The sequence below is a fragment of the Choloepus didactylus genome, chromosome 3 (genome assembly GCF_015220235.1).
Source record: "Choloepus didactylus isolate mChoDid1 chromosome 3, mChoDid1.pri, whole genome shotgun sequence".
Classification (NCBI taxonomy): Eukaryota; Metazoa; Chordata; class Mammalia; order Pilosa; family Megalonychidae; genus Choloepus; species Choloepus didactylus.
In genome coordinates, this window is record NC_051309.1 from 133,699,774 (window position 1) to 133,718,788 (window position 19,015).

Genomic DNA, 19,015 nt, shown 5'->3' on the forward strand with positions numbered 1-19,015 from the left:
GTAATACTTAGTGATAATGAAACTTCCAAGCTATGTGTATACTTGGATAAAGCAAGAATATTTTCCTTCATAACTTAGGGCCAAATCTTAGGACTACAAATTTGCGTGCACGTGGTTATGAGAGAGAAAAGGCTATGAATCCCTGTTAGAAAAAGAAGTAACTACTGTAACAGTAGAATACAAAGATCTAATTTAACTTTTATAATTACCTTCAATAACATGTAGCCAGCTATTGAATAAATTTCTTTAGTGTTTTGTTTGGCAAGACAAAACTGAATTAGGCATTGGCAGCATGTGACCACTGCATTTTCAGAAACTGAAAAATGGTAGTTTTTCGTGGCATGATGGACAGGGCTCAGGAAGGCCATATGCACTAGGGGTGGGTGTCATAGTTGAGAGAGCTCCCTACAACTATAAAACAGGTTTAGGGTACAGAAGGAGATAATTAGCCCATTGGCAAGTTTAGTAAAAAAAAAAAATACACATGGCAAATAGATTTCACTTGAGCAATTTAATTTTTAAAAGCAACTGTCTTCCTAGGTTGCTTTTTAATAAAGATTTCCAGGCTTAGTCCTTCCTAGAGTTTTGTTCTTATGAATCTATGAGAGTTCTATGTCAAAAATTCATCACCTTTTGTCTTATTTCTTCTTTAATATACTTTGCAGTCTAATCATACTGGAGACCTTGACACTGGTTCTGCTTTAGTACTGACCATTGAAAGTACTCTCATCACTGCTTGCTCTTCCGAGTCTCTGGTTAGTAAAGGACATTTTAAAAACTTCTGTATCCGTTTTGCTGATGGTTTTGAGACTTCATGGGATGACTGGAAGCCAGAAATTCGTGGGGATCTAGTGATGAATGCCTGTGAGTCTCCTTTGTTTTCTATATGAAGTTTAGAATTTAAAAATAAGTAAAATGTCTCCATTTGTAAAACTAAAGAATATGCAGATATAAGAATGTTTTCAGACTTTGTGAAAGAAGGTCTATTAATTATTAAAGGTACCACAACATATTTGTGAAAAACTGAAGCTTTCAGTAGTTTTGGTAAATAATGTTGCACCAACTGCATAAGTTGTTCTTTTTGTGATGTTATGACATCTGAAGGTTTGCTTACTTCCTGATATTTCCTGTGATTGATCTATGAATGACCAGATAAGGCATCTTTGATCTGTGGGAATTTTGAAAGAAAGCGATGAATGTGTACGATTCAATTTCTCTTATAACGTTAAACAGGTTGTAAATAACCAGGACCAGGAACTTCAGCCCTAATTAATATTGACATGAATAAATCAACATATCCAGATTTGAAGGAATCTGTAGTATAGCTTTAAGGAATTCCTCCAGTTCTGTAATACTCACAGTTGGAAATAACTGAAGCTGTTTATGGGCTATTTTGGAAGTGTGGGGGTTTATTTGTGTCTGAATATTTTAGAATTGATAAGCTATCATTAATCTTAATAATGAAGAAAAGTTACACTTGAGAAATTAAAAGGTTGTGGTTGTATACTAAAATTCCTCACTGTATCTTGTAAGCCAAAATTAATATGTAATTACTTTTTGAAGGTGATATGTCACTGCTTACTTTTTTTTTTTTCCTCTCCACTAGAAGGAAATCTTTCCAGTTCTGGGGTTTCTTTGAGGAATGGGAAAATTTTCAACTATAGATACATCAAAAATTGATGGTTTAGGATTTAATGTTGACTAAAAATTAGAGCAGAATTACAGGTGAAATTCTTGGCTTTGAATGCTTTGCATTTAGAAAATTCATTGATAAAACATTAAGGTTTCCTTAAAATATTTCAGATCACTAAGAAGGCAAGTACTCATGTCTAAAATCCAGAAAACCAAAAAAATCTTTCATAGAAAATCTTTACAAATTATCACTTCACCCAGCTGTATTATCTATGTTTACAAAAATCATTGTAACTTACTTGTGTCTTTTTGTTTTTGTTTTTGTTTTCTTATTAAAAGGCAAAAATGAATTTAAACTTACTGGTTTTTATTAAGATGGTATCCTTGCCATTAGGATGCATAAAATATATTTAGGAACAAAGGAAGTACACCATTTTCTTAATAGTTTGTCTTAACCACAGTGAAAATGCATAAGAAATAGTAAATAATTTCTGGGTCTTTGCCTCTGACTCTAAATCAAAAACATGTATTAAAAAGCATGAACAAATAGTAACTCTCAACCACCTCAGTAATATATTCTACCAACAAACTAGAACCCTACCATGTTGATGTAGTGATCAGAATAATGTATTCTGGATTCTAGAGAGTACTAACAGACTTGTTTCTGCAACATGACCATTGTTTTGGTTTCCTTTGGGACTTAAGGAATGTGGATGAGGTGAACAGAATAATTGTTTTATTGACATAATTATAGGAATTGCAAGTTATAAAATGGGCAAATTAGTTTACTAGTGTGAAGATTTACTAGTAGTGAGCATAGTTTGATATAATTGACATTTAATGTTGTTGAAAAGAGAGATGAATATTGAGCAGAGAAATAAGGAATGGTAGGATTATGCCTTACGGCTGTCCTTTTTTTACAAATCATTTTTAAAATGTGACTGGGACAAGCTCTTGATCTTGGGGCTTTCCCTTATGAAACTTATTCCTGCGAAGGAGAAGCTAAGCCTACTCATAATTATACCTAAGAGTCACCCCCAGAGAACCTCTTTTGTTTCTCAGATGTGGCCTCTTTCAGCCAACTCTGTAAATAAACTCACTACCCTCCCCCCTACATGGGACATGACTCCCAGGGTTGTAAGTCCTCCCCCCTACATGGGACATAACTCCCAGGGATGAGCCTGGCCCTGGTATCATGGGATGGAGAATGTCTTCTTGACCAAAAGAGGGAAAAGAAACAAAGTTTCAGTGGCAGAGAGATTTCAAATAGTCAAGAGATCATTCTAGAGGTTATTCTTATACATTATATAGATATTCCTTTTTAATTTCTAGTGTATTAGAATAGCTAGAAGGAAATACCTGAATCTGTTGAACTGTAATCCAGTAGACTTGATTCTTGATGATGATTGTATCACTGTATTGCTTTCATCATGTGACCATGTGATTGTGAAAACCTTGTGACCCACACTCCCTTTATCCATGTATGGGCAGATGAGTAATAAAATGATGGCAAAAAATATATAAATAATGGAGGGGATAAAGGGTATGGGATGTTTTGGGTGTTTTTATTTTTATTTTTTTCTTTATGTTGAAGTAATGAAAATGTTCTAAACTTGATTATGGTGATCAATGCACAACTATATGATGATATTGTGAGCCACTGATTGTATACTTTGGATGGATTACATGATGTGTGAATATATCTCAATAAAATTGCATTTTTAAGAAAACAGTATGACTGAGAAAAAAGGTTGATCAGTGAAATTTTGTCCTTAGATGATGATGTTTTTTGGGAGATGCAGTAGAAATTTTTAGGGACAATTTGTAGGAAGAGTTCAAAGCACTATGTAAGTAGAAAGCAAGGATATAGACCAGGTTCATTAAAATGTATTTAAAATAATTTTTTAAGCTATCTGAAGTTTGAAAATCTCCAAGCGCTCTGTTAAAACCTGAGTGGCATTTGGCCATAAAAGCAGAATTGCCATCCTGGATTCAGACTAATGATTGTTCCAACCCAGCATTTTTGTCTCTGACACCGAGACCACAGGTGCTTTGGGGAGGAGTCTAGTCAGTTTCCTAGACCTCTCTTTCAAGATTTGAGTTCATCCTTTAAAATCTTAATATTTCTTATCCATTATGGCTCTGTATTCCATGAATTTATATCTTTTTTTAAACTTAATTTTAAAAAATTATTTGCCATATTTTGGGACAGGAAGTCCCAAAAGTTTTCTATCACTTTTTTATTTAGTTCTTCCTTTTACTTGGCCTCAATTATATTATTCAAATTTCAAAGGGTTTTCTTTTTGTTCTAGCATTCTTGGATTTGATAAAGAAATCTTGGTTTCTTTTGCTCTGATTTCTATCCATAACTATACACGTGAATTGGACCATCTTTTACCCAAATATCACATCTAGTTCTTTATTAATTTAGAATTTGCATATGAAGTACCTGTACCAGATGATTCAAAAATATAATTTAGATTTTAAAGTAATTGGTAATACCTTAACAAGCCACATAAGGTGAACTATTACTTAATAACAAATAGACCCTTTTTCTCAAAATAAATTGTTTTTATAATTTGGAAAGATTTTTCTCTTGAAAATAAGGAATGACAGAAACTTGATACTAAAGTACCTAGAAAAGGAATAGCAAGCCCAAATTCAGTAACATTTGATACCAACTTAAGATTCAGAGTGTATTAGAAAAGAATTTATTTAAGACTTTTATGCTGTCTGGTTCATATTGATACATGGTTTCCATTAAGGATTACTGAGAAAGAGTTTTAATTCTCTCTTTAGAGTTTACTTTGTTTAGAAGTTGTTTCAAGAATGGTATGTTCTTTACTGTTTAAAATTGTTGAATTTAATTAATCTCTTTTTTGAGCTGATGTTATCAAATTAAAGCTAAGTGATAGAAAAGTGTTTCAAATGTAAAGTCAGATATGTTCTGGCCATACATCCTTGACCTTATAAGATTGACATCATAGCAGTCAAGTCATTTTCTCTTCTAAAATGTTCCTTATCAAAGATGAAGACAGGACTGATGAATCATGACTGACCTAATGTGGCAGGTTTTAGTTATTAAAAATTAATTTTTAAATCATTTACATTCTTTAAGTGTCATTCACTTGTGGTGGCGAGAATTGTAGCATCCTGGATGTTGACAGAAAGCCAACTAGTGTTTCAGAATTGCCCAGATTTTGTCACTCATATAGGTAATTCACATGTAGATTGTAAAGATGAAACTGCAGTTCAATTGTTAAAATCAGAGAATAAGATTTCATGAGACATGGACTATATCTTATAAGTCATTTAAGGTAGCCCTTTTATTGTGCAGATTAGGAACTGAGGCTTACAGAAGCCAGTAATCCTATTTGTATTTAGATAACAGTCTATGGGTGAAAATTGGAATATAATATTTAATCACAAGCATATTTTTATTGAAAACTATTTTTGGGGTGATTTTTGTCTAGGTGTAGTTCCAGATGGCACCTATGAAGTATGTTCAAGGACTACAGGACAAGCAGCAGCTGGTAAGTTCACATACGGTATAACTTTTCCTACATGTGTCAAGTCGAATTCTGCCTTGATTTTAATGGTGAGAGGATCTTTTAGTTAATTCTGGTGTCCCTGCTTTTTAAACTACTTTGCAATAGTATTAACATTTTTATCTATTCAACAGTTATTAATTAGACACCTATTGTGTATAAAATACACTGCAAAATGTTTTGGGGAAAACAAAGATGAATAAGATATACTTTATACCGTCAATAAATTTAAATTCTGATAACTTAAAGTTAAGACATATTCAGAGAAATTACACTGTGATAAATGATAAATAAAAGAAAATACAAAATTCCATTGAAATTTACAAATGGGATAGAAAATTTCCAAATATGAGAGGATACGGGGATCAGAGACAGCTTCCTTGAAGAATGAGCATTTAAACAGAGACTGGAAGGATGGATAAAACATTTCTTAAGCAAAGACTGGAAGACATGGGTCAGATAAAATTCAGGCAGAGAGAATAACATCAGTCATAATGTCAGAGCACGGTGTCTAGTCAGAGTTGTCCAATTTGGCTGGAACAGTTTGTGAAAAATAACATGAGAAAAATCATAAATGTCAAACTAAGGATTTTGGACTTGATTTGGTGAGCAATAGGAAGCCATTGAATGTATTTTGAACAAGAGGGCTGTTGGTGATACTGCTAAAGGGAACACTTTCAAGGATTAGAGGGGAAAAACCTAAGAAGATAATCATAGAAGTTATAATGCCTTGACTAAGATGATAGCACCACATAATTTTTTATTTCACTTGGTAAGAGTTGGACAAGGTAAGCTAAAGGAAAATATTTAAGGTCTATTAAAATGTTGAAGAAACTGAATAAGGTTAGTAGATTTCCTTTCTCCCCATAATATTCTCTCTTATCCTTCTTAAGGATGGCCTCAGTGTTTATCCTAAATAAGTTATCTCAGGAAGCAACAAGACCTACAGTCCCTACTGACAGAGAACTGAAAAAATCAGGAAATTCAAGCATCAAAGTGAGGAGGAAAGGGGAATGACTAGGGCAAACGTATTGGGGAAGAGGTCACATAAAAGTCTTTGGTAGGACTCTTGTTTTTAAGTGACAACAATCCATGCAAGCTAGCATAGCCAAAAATGGGGAGATTATTAAAAAGAGTATTTTCAATATTTTCAGATCACACTTCAACATAAGAATAGCTTTCTCAGGGAAGAAAAGGAACCAGTCAATTTAGGGGCCTTCAGGAATTACTGAAAGCAAGGTTTCATCTGCCTCCTGGACTCTTTCTGGCTCTTGTTTTTGCTCCTCTCTGACTGTTTCCTATTTTCTTACTTCTGATCTCCTCCTGACACATAGATGACATTGCTGACCTAAATTCAGTAAACATAGCTGACCTGTCAGATGCAGGAAACATGGCTATCAATAGCTCATAAGCCTCACTCCCCCCACCCTTAAACTCTAGAGAGGGACTGACCTTTTCTCAAGTCCAGGGAAGGGTTCTTATTTTTTCAGCCTTAACTGTCACCTGAACCAATTATAATTCTGACTAATGAGTTGGGGTCATGGTAGTTCCTGCCATGACCATGGAAGGGTGAATCAGCTTGGGGACTGTATTAGTCTGGGTTCTCTAGGGAAACAGAACCAACACAAGATATCTGTAAATATTATGAGATTTTTATAAGAATTGTCTCACAGAACTGTGGGGTTGCACAAGTCCAAATTCCATAGGACAGTCTGTAAGCTGGGAACTCCAGTGATGGTCCTTGATGAATTCTCCAAGAGAAACTGGGTAGCTGAAGTAGCATCTGACTGCTGAAATCTTCACTTCTCTGTTTAAAGCTTTCAACTGATTGGATGAGATGTCTCATTGCTGAAGGCAGTCTTCTCAGTTGATTGTAGATGTTATCAGTCATAGATGCAATCAATACTGATGATTTAAATCCACAAAATGTTCTCACAGTAACAGGCCAGTGCTTGCTTGACCAAACAACTGGGCACCATAACCTGGCCAAGTTGACGCATGAACTTAACTGTCACAGGAATAGAGGAGGAACTCCTTGGTTCACAGAAGAAAGAAGGGTGCTGCACAGAAAAACAGTAGATGTGCACTATATACATACTGAAATCAGTCCCATAGTCTAATTTATCTGATAGATCTAGCTGTGAGAGACATTGGTTATTATACATGGCCATTACCCATTTTCTTCCTTAAATGTACAATTATTTAAGTTCCTATATTCAGGACTTACCAAAAATTCTGCATCTTTATTTAAACAGAAAGTAGTAGTGCTGGAACCTGGACACTCAATGTATTGTGGAAAATGTGTGGGATTGATGTCCACATGGATCCTAACATTGGGAAAAGACTTAATGCTCTGGGCAATACCCTTACGACACTGACAGGAGAGGAGGACATAGATGACATTGCTGACCTAAATTCAGTAAACATAGCTGACCTGTCAGATGAGGACGAAGTTGATACTATGTCTCCCACCATCCATACTGTAAGTAAACTCACCATATCTGGGTTTTACCCTGAGACAAGAATATTATTAACTCAGTGCTATTTGTTACACCATAGTAACTGTTTGTGGAGGAAGGGAGTGGTGGTGCCCTGTGTCTACATTGCATAATAATGTCTTTTTATTGAGTTCTCTGTTTCATAATGACTGTCAGTCAACTAGTGCCCTAAGCTACAGGTAATGTACTAACATTAAAAGCAAAGTTCAGGCAAATCTATAGATACAGAAAGTAGATTAGTGGTTGCCTAGGGCTGGGGCAGTGGAGAGGAGGGGTATGGGGAGTGACTGCTAATAGATATGGGATTTCTCTTTGGGGTGACAAAACATTCTAAACTGAGATTGTGATGATGGTTGCAAAACTTGTGAATATACTGAAACCAGTGATTTGTACATTTTTAAATGGGCAAATTTTATGGAATATGAATTATATCTCAGTAAAATGTTAAAAATGAAACAAAGCAAAGCACATACATGCAAAATGAAGTACACATTTTTAAAATATGTGTGTCCATTTATAGTATAATACTATTGTATCAAGTTATTTGGTAGTCAAAAATAAAGATAATATCTGCTTTCTTTCTGGTATTGAATTTTTAAATTATTTTAAACATCTTTTAACTGTTGTGCCATGGAATAGTTTTGTTCTTGAAAGAAAGTTAAAAAATAGATAGATAAATAACATTACTGTTTATCATTTAGAGTTCAGATGGAAGTTCAGTAAGTGGAGATGGCCACAAGCTCACCTTTGGGCAGCGACTTGTAAATCACCTTCTAGGCCTGACGACCCCAAATCAGCGCCATTCTGTTCCTGCAGAGTATCTGTGTGACCCAGAGATGTGGGGCTCCCCTCAGTCTAGCCATTCTCATTTGAAAGCATGCAGAGCTCACTCATGGGGAAATGTAGGTAGCAACTAAATAGATTCATTATGAAAATATAGGGATTTCAATCACTGGAGAATTCCAATCGTGTACTTAATGTAGATGGCTTTGATTCTTGCATGCTTCCTTTGATTTAAGGTGTTAATTTTATGATAGTATAGATTTTCTGCATAACTTGAAGGTGGCATTGACAGATATACTTTTGATTTTTTTCAGGAAGCTGTGGATTATCGTAGACAAGGTACATCTTGTAGCCAGCCAGGAGAATTTAGAGGAAGAAAAATTATGAAGCGTATAGTGGATATCAGAGAACTAAATGAACAGGCCAAAGTAATAGATGATCTCAAGTATGTGTAATGATTTTTAATAAATAATGTTCTCTAATAATAGAATCATAAGATTTTAATTATGGAGGAAACTGAATTTGAACCAGCGTAGCCAATTGAGGACATCAAGGTCAAGAGAAGTTTAGTAATTTGCCTGAGATCATAAATTTGTTAGGAATAAAGTTAGGCCTGGGATCCTGGTCTAACATTCTTGACAATCCCCATTTCTGAGCAGTTTATGACTGACTTTTTATCACATATACGTATCTCCACATGTGTACATGTATGTATCTTCGTATGCATATAAATTATAGGTATTAGTTTTTGCTTACATTAGTTTTTCCTGGAATGCAAATTTTTAAGGGAGAAAACATATTTAGCACTTTTTAAGTACCTATTGTGAGTTTGAAGTATGCTATCTCAATTTAATCCTCACAACATTTCTGTGATGTTAGGTGGCATTATCCAAACCTTACAGATGAGCTCAGAGAAATTAAAGAATTAAAATTTGAACTTGTGTGTGTCTGAACTAAAAGTTTATGCTTTTTGTTTTCCTGCCTGTAAAACTAAGGTGAAGGTAGGGGTGAGTCAAGAGAGGGGTGTAAGTGGTGGTAATCTTCTTCCGTATCTGTTGCCTGCTATATAGTAGTGATTAACTTAAGTAAATTTTTCCTCTGTGAGGAAGTTTAAATATTCACCTTGCCAAACTTTGAAGTTTTTGTGTTTTCCCAAAAAGTGATGGTCATCTTTTCGAGTCTTCTACAACTGCACCTGGTTTTTGCATTCAAAGATTTTACACAATTATGTGCATTTTGCGTAAAGAAGGGTATTACTTAAAACCATGTCTGTAAATTAATTATTATATAGTGATTCATATTTTTCTTTTGGCTTACATTACACTTTTAGTTTTGTTCTTTTGGGGTAAAAGATGACTTGAAGCAAAATACACTTCTTCCTCTAAAATAGTTACCTGAGGCTTAATTATATGTTGGATGTTAAATATATACAGTTTCCCACAGAGTAGGCCAATAGCATTCATGCAATTGTCAGAGGCTCTTAATGCCAAAATAGATAAGAACCATTTCCACAAACTACAGAGAGAGCTTTTCACAGTTTGCCAGGTTTAGGAGTATTAACCATATGGAAGGTGTTGCTCTGTCCATATGTAATCTTTGGTATTCTGGTATGTGAAAGAATTAAAAAGGAGTAAGTAAAAATCACTCTTACATTGTTACTTCTTTACACTAATTGCCATATTTGTTTGTATCTAGAAAATTGGGTGCAAGTGAAGGAACCATAAACCAGGAAATTCAACGGTACCAACAGTTAGAATCTGTTGCTGTGAATGACATTCGAAGAGATGTTCGTAAAAAATTACGGAGGTCCAGTATGCGAGTGAGTCAACATTAAGGAGAATTTTATTCATGTAGATTACTTAATAATTTTTTTTTTTACTTTACAAAACTTATTTATGATGATACTTATGTTTTTTCTTTGTCCTTGCAATGTTCATAATACCATCTGATTTGTAAATACCGTATCTACTATATACCAGGCACTATTTTAAGCACCTTACTTTATGTATAGCATCTCCTTTAAATTCTCACAACAAACCTTTGAGGTAGCTTGTATCATTTTCTGCATTTTAAAGATAAGGAAACTGAGGCACAGTGAGGTCAAGTAATTTGACCAAGATTATACAGCCAATAATTTAGGTAGAGCCAGGATTCAAACCCAGGTAGTGGGACTCTATAGACTCTACCCATAACCATATTCTGTCTGCCTTTCACTGCCTTTCATGAAGGTCATACTTGATTTTTAGCCTCTAGCTGAAATATAAAGTCTCTATCCCATTCTCCACAGCCAGATTTACTTTTCAGATACTATGCACACTCAGCACTTTGTTCTTAATGTGATTATTTGCAGGTTTGGTTGCCCCTACTAGAGTTCGAGTCTCTTGAAAAACAGGTTATTCATCTGTGACCCCACTGCCTAGCTTTATTACCTGGGATTTAGTTTAAATGCTGAAAAATTGGGATAAATATATAAATAAAGATACTATAAAAATGTAGTAGAAATAATTCTAAAACTTATTCAAATGTAGATACGTTGCAATGCTGCTTTGAATCAACTGGTCTTACATGTTAGTAGAAAAACTGTCTTTTGTTTTAAATAAGGTAAATCGGTTTGTAAGGTTTTTTTTTTGTTAATCAGCAGAATTCTTTTTTCCCAGAATGAGGTTTTTGGGTGGTACCCCAATTCATAAAAAAACAGATTAAATGAGAACTGCTGGGGTCAAAGGAAGCGGGGGGAGGAATAGGCTGCAAGGGGCCATTGCCTTCTTGACCTTCCTTTAACTACCCCCAAACTCCCGGAGAAACTAGTTTGAATACCATTCTAAAGTATTTATTTAAATTAAACATAAAATCCAATTTGATTTATTCATCACTGGCCCTGATAATAATGAATAATGGTGACCGATAATGCATAATTCTGTACCTTAAATTTTTGCTACTACCACCTTTCAATATACTATTTAAATACCATTTATATACTCTTAGTATGTAATTAAAATATTGCTTGTGTGCTTTTTGTTTGGTGGTTTGTACTTGGTAACTGACTGTTAAAAATAAAACTAGGTAGAGTGGGTTAGAGAAGTGATTGAAACTACATCTGAGTTCTTAATACTTTGTCTCATTTAGCATTTCCCCCACAATCCACTGTATCAGAATCCCTCTTGCATTCCAAGTCTCCATTGTATTAGAGACTTCTTAACATCTAGCTCCCTTGCGAAAAGTTTAGAGAAGAGGAGTCTAGAGAAAGAAAGAGTGTTTGTCACCTCTTCCTTTCCTTTACTATACTAAAGAGGAGTCTGGGCAGGATGCCTCTGGGTATCACTTGAGATGATTGCTGGACTCTTTTCCCCACCCCTCACCTAGCTTCTCAGTTTCCTTTCTCTCCTAAAGCCTTTTCTTTACCTTTAATTCTCAGTTTTTCTCTCTGTTCTTTCCTTTTTAATTTTTTCTTCTTACTGTGTTTCTGTGTCTCCCACCCCACTCCCTACCCCTAATCTTTATCTTTTCTCCTTTTCTCTTTTCTCTCAGTCATTGCACAGCCCTCCTAATTGACCTTAGGACTAAACAGTAGCTGTTCCCTGCTACTTTGCTCCACCTATATTGTTAAGTGACATTTAAAGTCACAATTTAAAGTAACTTGTTATTGACCAGGGGAAAACTAACTTTAATAGTAGAACGTTTTTGTTTATCTGAATGTTTTTATTTAACATTTGGTAGAATGCTTTTGTTTGTTATAACAATGATAAACAATTACCTAAAGTCACCTTTTTCTCCATTTCATTAGGCTGCTTCTCTAAAGGATAAGTGGGGCTTGGGTTACAAACCAAGTTACAGCCGATCAAAAAGCATTTCTGCTTCTGGAAGACCACCTCTTAAACGAATGGAAAGGGCAAGGTAATATTTAGTTCAACCAATGAAACAAGTATTAAAAATCACTGAATCCTTTATCAAGGTTCACCACCTATTTATTGTGTTCTAATTAGGGAAATTATTACAGTAAGATAGCAAAAATGGACCTTATTAATCAAATACCAAAAGAAGTTTATTTGAGGGACTCCTGATCACATTTATATCTTAGTGCAGTTTGTGCACTGTGTGCTCTTTAGTAATAAAGTACATTCCTATTTAGAGAAGTTTTATGTGTAAGCTTATAGTCTATCTGAAAAAATGAAAATGTGCATACTAGTAGCTGCTGCTCTGAATTATCAGTGATTACACACAATCACATTTGGCATATGACAAAAATGGAAGTTTTACATATTATTGAAGTAAAATACTGTTTTGCTAGTAAATCAGCACTATAAAGTAAGAAATATAAATTCTTTTATGTGGTTTACTTGTAGAAAATCTTGTGTCAGTCAAAATATGTCTTTTTTTTGTGGGATGCTAAATGGAATGCAAAAGTTAAATATTTGGATAAGGTAAAGATTTAGAAATAGAATGTTAATGTCATTATTCAGACTGTTACAGAGTCCAGGAATATTTAAAGCCTAGAATATCAATGCTTTATTACTTTATATTTTATTTACAGTTCTCGAGTAGGAGAAACTGAGGAGCTCCCAGAAATCCGTGTGGATGCAGCATCTCCCGGACCCAGAGTAACTTTCAATATCCAAGATACAGTAAGGGAGATATTCTTTGTTAGAGATACAAATTGCTAAATAGTTTTTAGTAATTATAAAATTATAGTAGTTCTATAATTTCGAAACACTGATGCATGCCTAAAATGAAGGTGTGGGTTGTGACGGTTGAAATGTCTGTATATTACCCAGTAATGGGGTATTCCCGCATGCCATCTTTTGAGAGCAATGTTTAGGTGTTAATGTTTTGCATGTAGAATAAAGACTTAATAACAGCTGGCTCTGTGATAGAAATATTTTTGTTAATTTTTCTTTCAAATGAGAATCCACAATAAAATAGGTCTATACAAAGTATAAATATGATATATTTGTACTTATGTGTTTTAGTTCTGAATTTATAGAGATAGTAGGAGAACCAAAAGTAAGAAAGTTAGCTTCAAAGTTATATTCTAATTTCATAGCATGTTAAAATTTATGTTAAAATGTTTGTTTTGATTTTTGTGTATTTGTTTACCTTTAAACCATTTTTGTTTTTGTTTTTCATGAATATTTATTTTTAATTTTCCTGTTGTTTTAATTAAGTTGAAAAATACAGTATGGGGAAGTACACCACAATCCAGCTGTCCTGGGGAAGGGTATTTTCAGGTACTTATTAAGAACAACGTAAATTTTGCTTTAAAAGTAATTAACCACCTGAAAATCTGCTTTTAAAATTCTTCCTCTGATTTCAAACTGAACTCAAAATACTTTACATAAAGACTTAAGATTGTTTGAATTCTTTTTTAGGTATATATTGCATAAACCTTTGCATGCCTATATTCTAGTTCTATACTTCCATATAGTTTAATATTATTTTACTCTTTAAAACTACAAAAAATAGACAAAATCAGCTCATCAAATCAACTCACCCAATCATGAACTAAAAACTAAAATTTATTAGTTACTTGCTGAATCTTTAAATGAATCTCTTTTATTCTCCATTCAGCAATAAAATGAATCTTTTCTTTAAAAAACAAAGATTAGTGGACTAGTTCAAACTAGACTCAAACCTAACTCCGAACAACACATTAATCATTGACTGTTATTTCTTTTGAGTTACTGGTATAAAAGAGCATGTATAAAGCAATATATTTTAAAAATTATCCTCATGTTCAAAACAGTGTGGAAATGGGCTACAAATCACTCACAAAATGAATTAACATTTTTATAAGCTGAATAATTTCATAAAAGTAAAAATGAATTTAAAATATAACCAAATATATAAATCCTATAAAATTTTTCTATCAAGTTACATAAAAAAATTGGCATTTATTGCACATATATTTTGTTTCCATTCCTCTTCTCTCTCAAGCTAGAGTCTCAGCATATATTCCATAATCACACTGAATTCAGTCAAACTGAATTTTGTTTTAGAACTCTCAGATTGCAATATCTAGTGAGCAAGCTTAGCAAACATGTCCTTTTTTCTAAAAAAGAACTTTGAAATAGATCATTTACACTGAATCAAATGGATTCTACTAATTAAGTGATGATTAAAGGCATTAATATTTGAATTGATTCAAGCTCTAGTTTTAAATAGCAGTGTATCTACCTGTAAAAAAATGGCATATAAAAAATCATAAAGTAAAAAATAGATAATTAAGGCATGATTAAATATTTTATGAAGGAATTTTTGTCTACATTAACTCTTACCGCAAGTTTTAAAAATTGAAGACATTCTGATAAAATCCAATTTACATATTTCCTCAATAGCATGTATATTATATAAAAAGCAAGATTCTGCAAACGTTTGAAATTTTGACTGAGGATTTCACTATTAGTAATATTCAGTAATTTTAAATGAATTGCATCATCTTACACATTGTACTTTACAAAAGGTTACCATATTCTCAAGCGATATTCAAGCAACCATATGAAATTTAAAATAGCAATTAGGTCATAGGAAGTTCTGTTGGTTTTTGACCTACTTAAATACAATGGTCTCCCAATGCAGTCCTGAGTTAGTAACATGGTATTTATACAAACTTTATTAGCTTTAAAATATAGCATTGTTAAGTTTGATTGATTGATACATATTTAATTACCCAACTATTTCTGTATTTTTTTTCAACCCTTTAGGGGCTCTTTTTTTTTTTTTTTACTTGTACCCACAAAAAAACATCACAAGTATGAGATGACGATATGCTCTACTGACACTGCATGCTCTTCTATCACTAATTGCTCTTCCATTCTGATTTTTACAGTTGATCACATTGTTACCTTGGTATCCAAATCATGTTTAACTTATACTTTAAAGACTTACAGTATGTACTAGCTAGCATTTGTTTATGTAAAGTAAAACTTAACTCTAATTTTTTGTGTCAGTGGTGAAACTTTCTGTGGTTTAATATTCTGCTTCCTTTCTTGATGTGCCATTTCGTATATTCATAAATCTGGCCTTTCGGTTCAGAGCCAAGAAATTCAAATCTTGAGAGCATTTTAAAATGTTTAACTTTATATGTATATATATTTAATTGAGACAGGACTTGTAATATGAACCTGAATCGTGTTTTCTTCCTTTACAATCAGTTTCCAGAGGAGACAGAACTGGACCTTTTGTCAGTAACCATTGATGGTCCATCCCATTATTCATCAAATAGTGAAGGATCATGTTCCGTGTTCAGTTCTCCCAAAACTCCAGGAGGCTTTTCACCAGGCATTCCTTTCCAGCCGGAGGAGGGCCGACGGGATGACAGTTTGTCTTCTACCAGCGAAGAATCCGAGAAGGATGAAAAGGAAGAAGAGCACGAGAGGGAAAGGTTTTATATTTACAGGAAACCCTCGTGAGTAGACTTTTTTTTAAGATCTTTAGGTAGTATTTCAGAATCTGGAACTGAGCTTAAAGGTTTACGTATGATTCATTACTTTTATAGAAAAAAATCTTAATGTATCTAGCCTGAGATAGACTAAGAGATGTATTCATGGTTTACTAATTTAGCTTCATATGGTATTCTTTTTCTTCCTTTCCCTGTGCTTCTGTCTCTTACTAAAATCTGAAAAATAGTGCTTAAATTTTACAATTTGGGAAAATGAAATCTCCTCCAAATTATATATGCACCGGTATTCAAACTCCTTAATAGCAGTGATTGTGTCTGTGTCCTCAAGACCTAGCACATTGCCTGGCACAGAATAGTTCCCAATACATAGTTGTTGAATAAAATGTGATTCCAGTAAACTTAGGAAAAACCTCAATTAGTATGAGCTAATTGAGTAAATTGTATGAATTTATATAATAATGCAATTTGTTTACAGACTGTCATTTACTATAACATGTTGAAAAATGGTTTGTTAAAAAGTCTTCCTGTTTTACTATAATGTGTAATGAACAGTTGTTCTTTCTGTAGACATACATCTCGTAAAAAAGCAACAGGCTTTGCTGCTGTTCATCAACTGTTTACAGAACGCTGGCCAACAGTACCAGTCAACCGAAGTCTTAGTGGCACAGCTACAGAGAGAAATATTGACTTTGAACTTGATATACGGGTTGAAATTGATAGTGGAAAATGTGTTCTCCATCCAACTACCCTTTTACAGGAACATGATGATATAAGCTTGAGAAGGTAAGAAAATGGTTGAAAAGATATTTACTTCATCTCTTAGAGATACTATTCAGATATCACTGAATTATAATGAATAATTTTTCCCAAAGTCCCAAAGTACAGATTTTAGGATTTAATAATAGTTTAAATGGTTGAGTGGTTATTTGTGTAACATATAATTTCTTTAAATAATTGTATAATATTTTCTGACAACTAGAAATGGATATCTGATTTAGAGTCTGAAAAATTTGTTAAAGTAGTTGTGTCTTTGAAATTCTCCTTGAAACAGCACGTTTCACAGTCTCTGCCTGTGTATTGTATACATTTCAATTTTAAAGAACAGTACAAAACTCAGAGGTATATTATTTATTGAGAGTTTTGATGAATTCATAAGGAAATAAGAAAGAACGGAAAACAGAATCCACAATTGCATAAAGAGGCCTCAGTAGACTGGAATGTTGTTCAGGATATAAATTCAGTTTTACCATTTGTTTCGATCATTAACTAGAAGATAATATAAGCAGCTTAACATTAGATTATTTGTTCTTTGAATCTTCATTTTTTGCTTTTATCTCCTAATCTAAAAAAGAACTGTAACAACAATGACAATAATAATAATTAAGTGGGTAGATGGGAAGTGGATAGAGAGATGGATAAAACAGGAATGGCAAAATGTTGACAGTTGTTGAAGTTGGGTGATAGGTACATGGGAGATCATTATACCATTCTGTTTACTTTGTATTTTGAAATTTTCCATAATAAAAAGATTTTTTTTGAATGGTCTGTTTGTCTAATGGGAATTCTATAAAATGAGAGGGAAGATAGAAAGTCACTTTGAACAGTTAAAATCTCTTACAAATACATTGATGATGATAGAATGACTACTACAATGCATTTCATATTTTAGGTTGAACTGTAATAATTTACTGATATTCAGCTGTTTTCTAGCTTTATAAATGGCAATTTCATATGGTTCAACCTAATATGTTGAAGTGTTCAAATGGAACAGTTGTGACCTAAGGAAAAAATAAACGTAACATCTCTATATGGTTATGGAACATACAACATTAATATTATCAGTGCAAGGTATTACTCATTCTTGCTAGAGACACTGATGAGGTCTACTTTTTCAACTTTATTAATGAAGCATTACATTCCATTTTCTGACTAAATGAAAGTTTGCTTTTAAACAAAAGAAAAGGAGATAAATGTGTCTTTTCTGAAAAAGACAAAATACTTTTCTCTTTTTAGGAGTTATGATCGAAGTTCCAGGAGCTTAGATCAAGATTCCCCTTCAAAAAAGAAGAAGTTTCAGACCAATTATGCTTCTACTACCCATTTAATGACTGGCAAGAAAGTGCCATCATCTCTACAGACAAAGCCTACTGACTTGGAAACAACAGTATTTTACATTCCTGGAGTTGATGTAAAGGTATAAACCTAATTGACTAGGATAAGGGATTAAATTATTAGTAGCAATGTTTATTTTCTATAATATTTGACCATTCTTTTTTAAATGAGATTTTCTGACTTTTTTCCCCAAACAGTCTGATCATAAGAATGTCCACATTGCAGGTTGCCATTTCTTTCACCCAGCTTTTTCCTTGAAAGTTTGGCAGAAAGAACTTGACAAAAGGTAATTCTAGGGACTTACTGTATGGTTGTTGGTGCTGCCCTCCACTCCCATAAGTATTGCGGTGTCTTAGGTTCCAGAGGAGACCTAGAAGAATCACATGGTTGTTTTCTCTTTTGTATACTCCTATTCATTGCTAACGTACTCGTTAAACTTTGTCTAATGCAACTTTATTAAGCAGCTATTTTTTTTTTTTTTTTTTTAGATTCTAGACTTGTAGAATCCCACAGTGTTTAGCTGGGAAGAACTTTAAAGATTTTTTTTTTTCATTTTAAAAGTGAAAAACTTAAGAAACTTGCCAGGACCGCGGAGCTAACTTGTAGGAGCTAGAACTGGGTCTTCTAACTCCTGGACCAGTGTTTCTTCTACCACATTTTTCTACATTTCTTGGTTTTCCTCATCTGTATAATTTTAATTTTACAAGTTTATTTGCTTCATTAACAGTTGCATTACAATTCCAAGACTCTAAAGACTGAATCACCTAATGCTTCCAGAGGATCTTCCTTGCCAAGAACACTCTCTAAAGAGTCCAAGCTGTATGGTATGAAAGATAGTGCAACATCTCCTCCTTCTCCTCCTTTACCTTGCACTGTCCAGAGCAAGACTAACACCTTACTTCCTCCCCAAACCCCACCTATTCCTTCAGGTATTTAAGGAGAATATACTCTAGTTTTTGTTGTTGATTTTTTTTCTTTCTGTAACTTGTTAGTCACCTCCTACTTGCTCTATTGAGACTTTCTTTCAAATTTAAATGTTTAAGTTA

The 19,015-nt window shown here is 33.5% G+C and overlaps 1 protein-coding gene across 8 annotated transcripts in view; it reads left to right on the forward strand.

Annotated features, from left to right (window-relative positions):
• Window positions 1-19,015, forward strand: part of KIAA1109 (KIAA1109 ortholog) — a 236,371-nt gene that overhangs the window by 181,003 nt on the left and 36,353 nt on the right. For 4 of the 8 annotated variants that reach the window (XM_037830586.1, XM_037830590.1, XM_037830589.1 and 1 more), the window contains 13 exons: window positions 666-864; window positions 5,106-5,165; window positions 7,436-7,662; window positions 8,380-8,580; window positions 8,776-8,906; window positions 10,157-10,280; window positions 12,246-12,355; window positions 12,993-13,083; window positions 13,624-13,686; window positions 15,610-15,863; window positions 16,425-16,640; window positions 17,871-18,051; window positions 18,697-18,898. In XM_037830586.1, the coding sequence (XP_037686514.1) occupies window positions 666-864; window positions 5,106-5,165; window positions 7,436-7,662; window positions 8,380-8,580; window positions 8,776-8,906; window positions 10,157-10,280; window positions 12,246-12,355; window positions 12,993-13,083; window positions 13,624-13,686; window positions 15,610-15,863; window positions 16,425-16,640; window positions 17,871-18,051; window positions 18,697-18,898 (2,059 nt within the window). The remainder of the gene's footprint in view (window positions 1-665; window positions 865-5,105; window positions 5,166-7,435; window positions 7,663-8,379; window positions 8,581-8,775; window positions 8,907-10,156; window positions 10,281-12,245; window positions 12,356-12,992; window positions 13,084-13,623; window positions 13,687-15,609; window positions 15,864-16,424; window positions 16,641-17,870; window positions 18,052-18,696; window positions 18,899-19,015) is intronic. The other 4 variants (XM_037830592.1, XM_037830591.1, XM_037830593.1 and 1 more) reach the window with 4 other exon arrangements.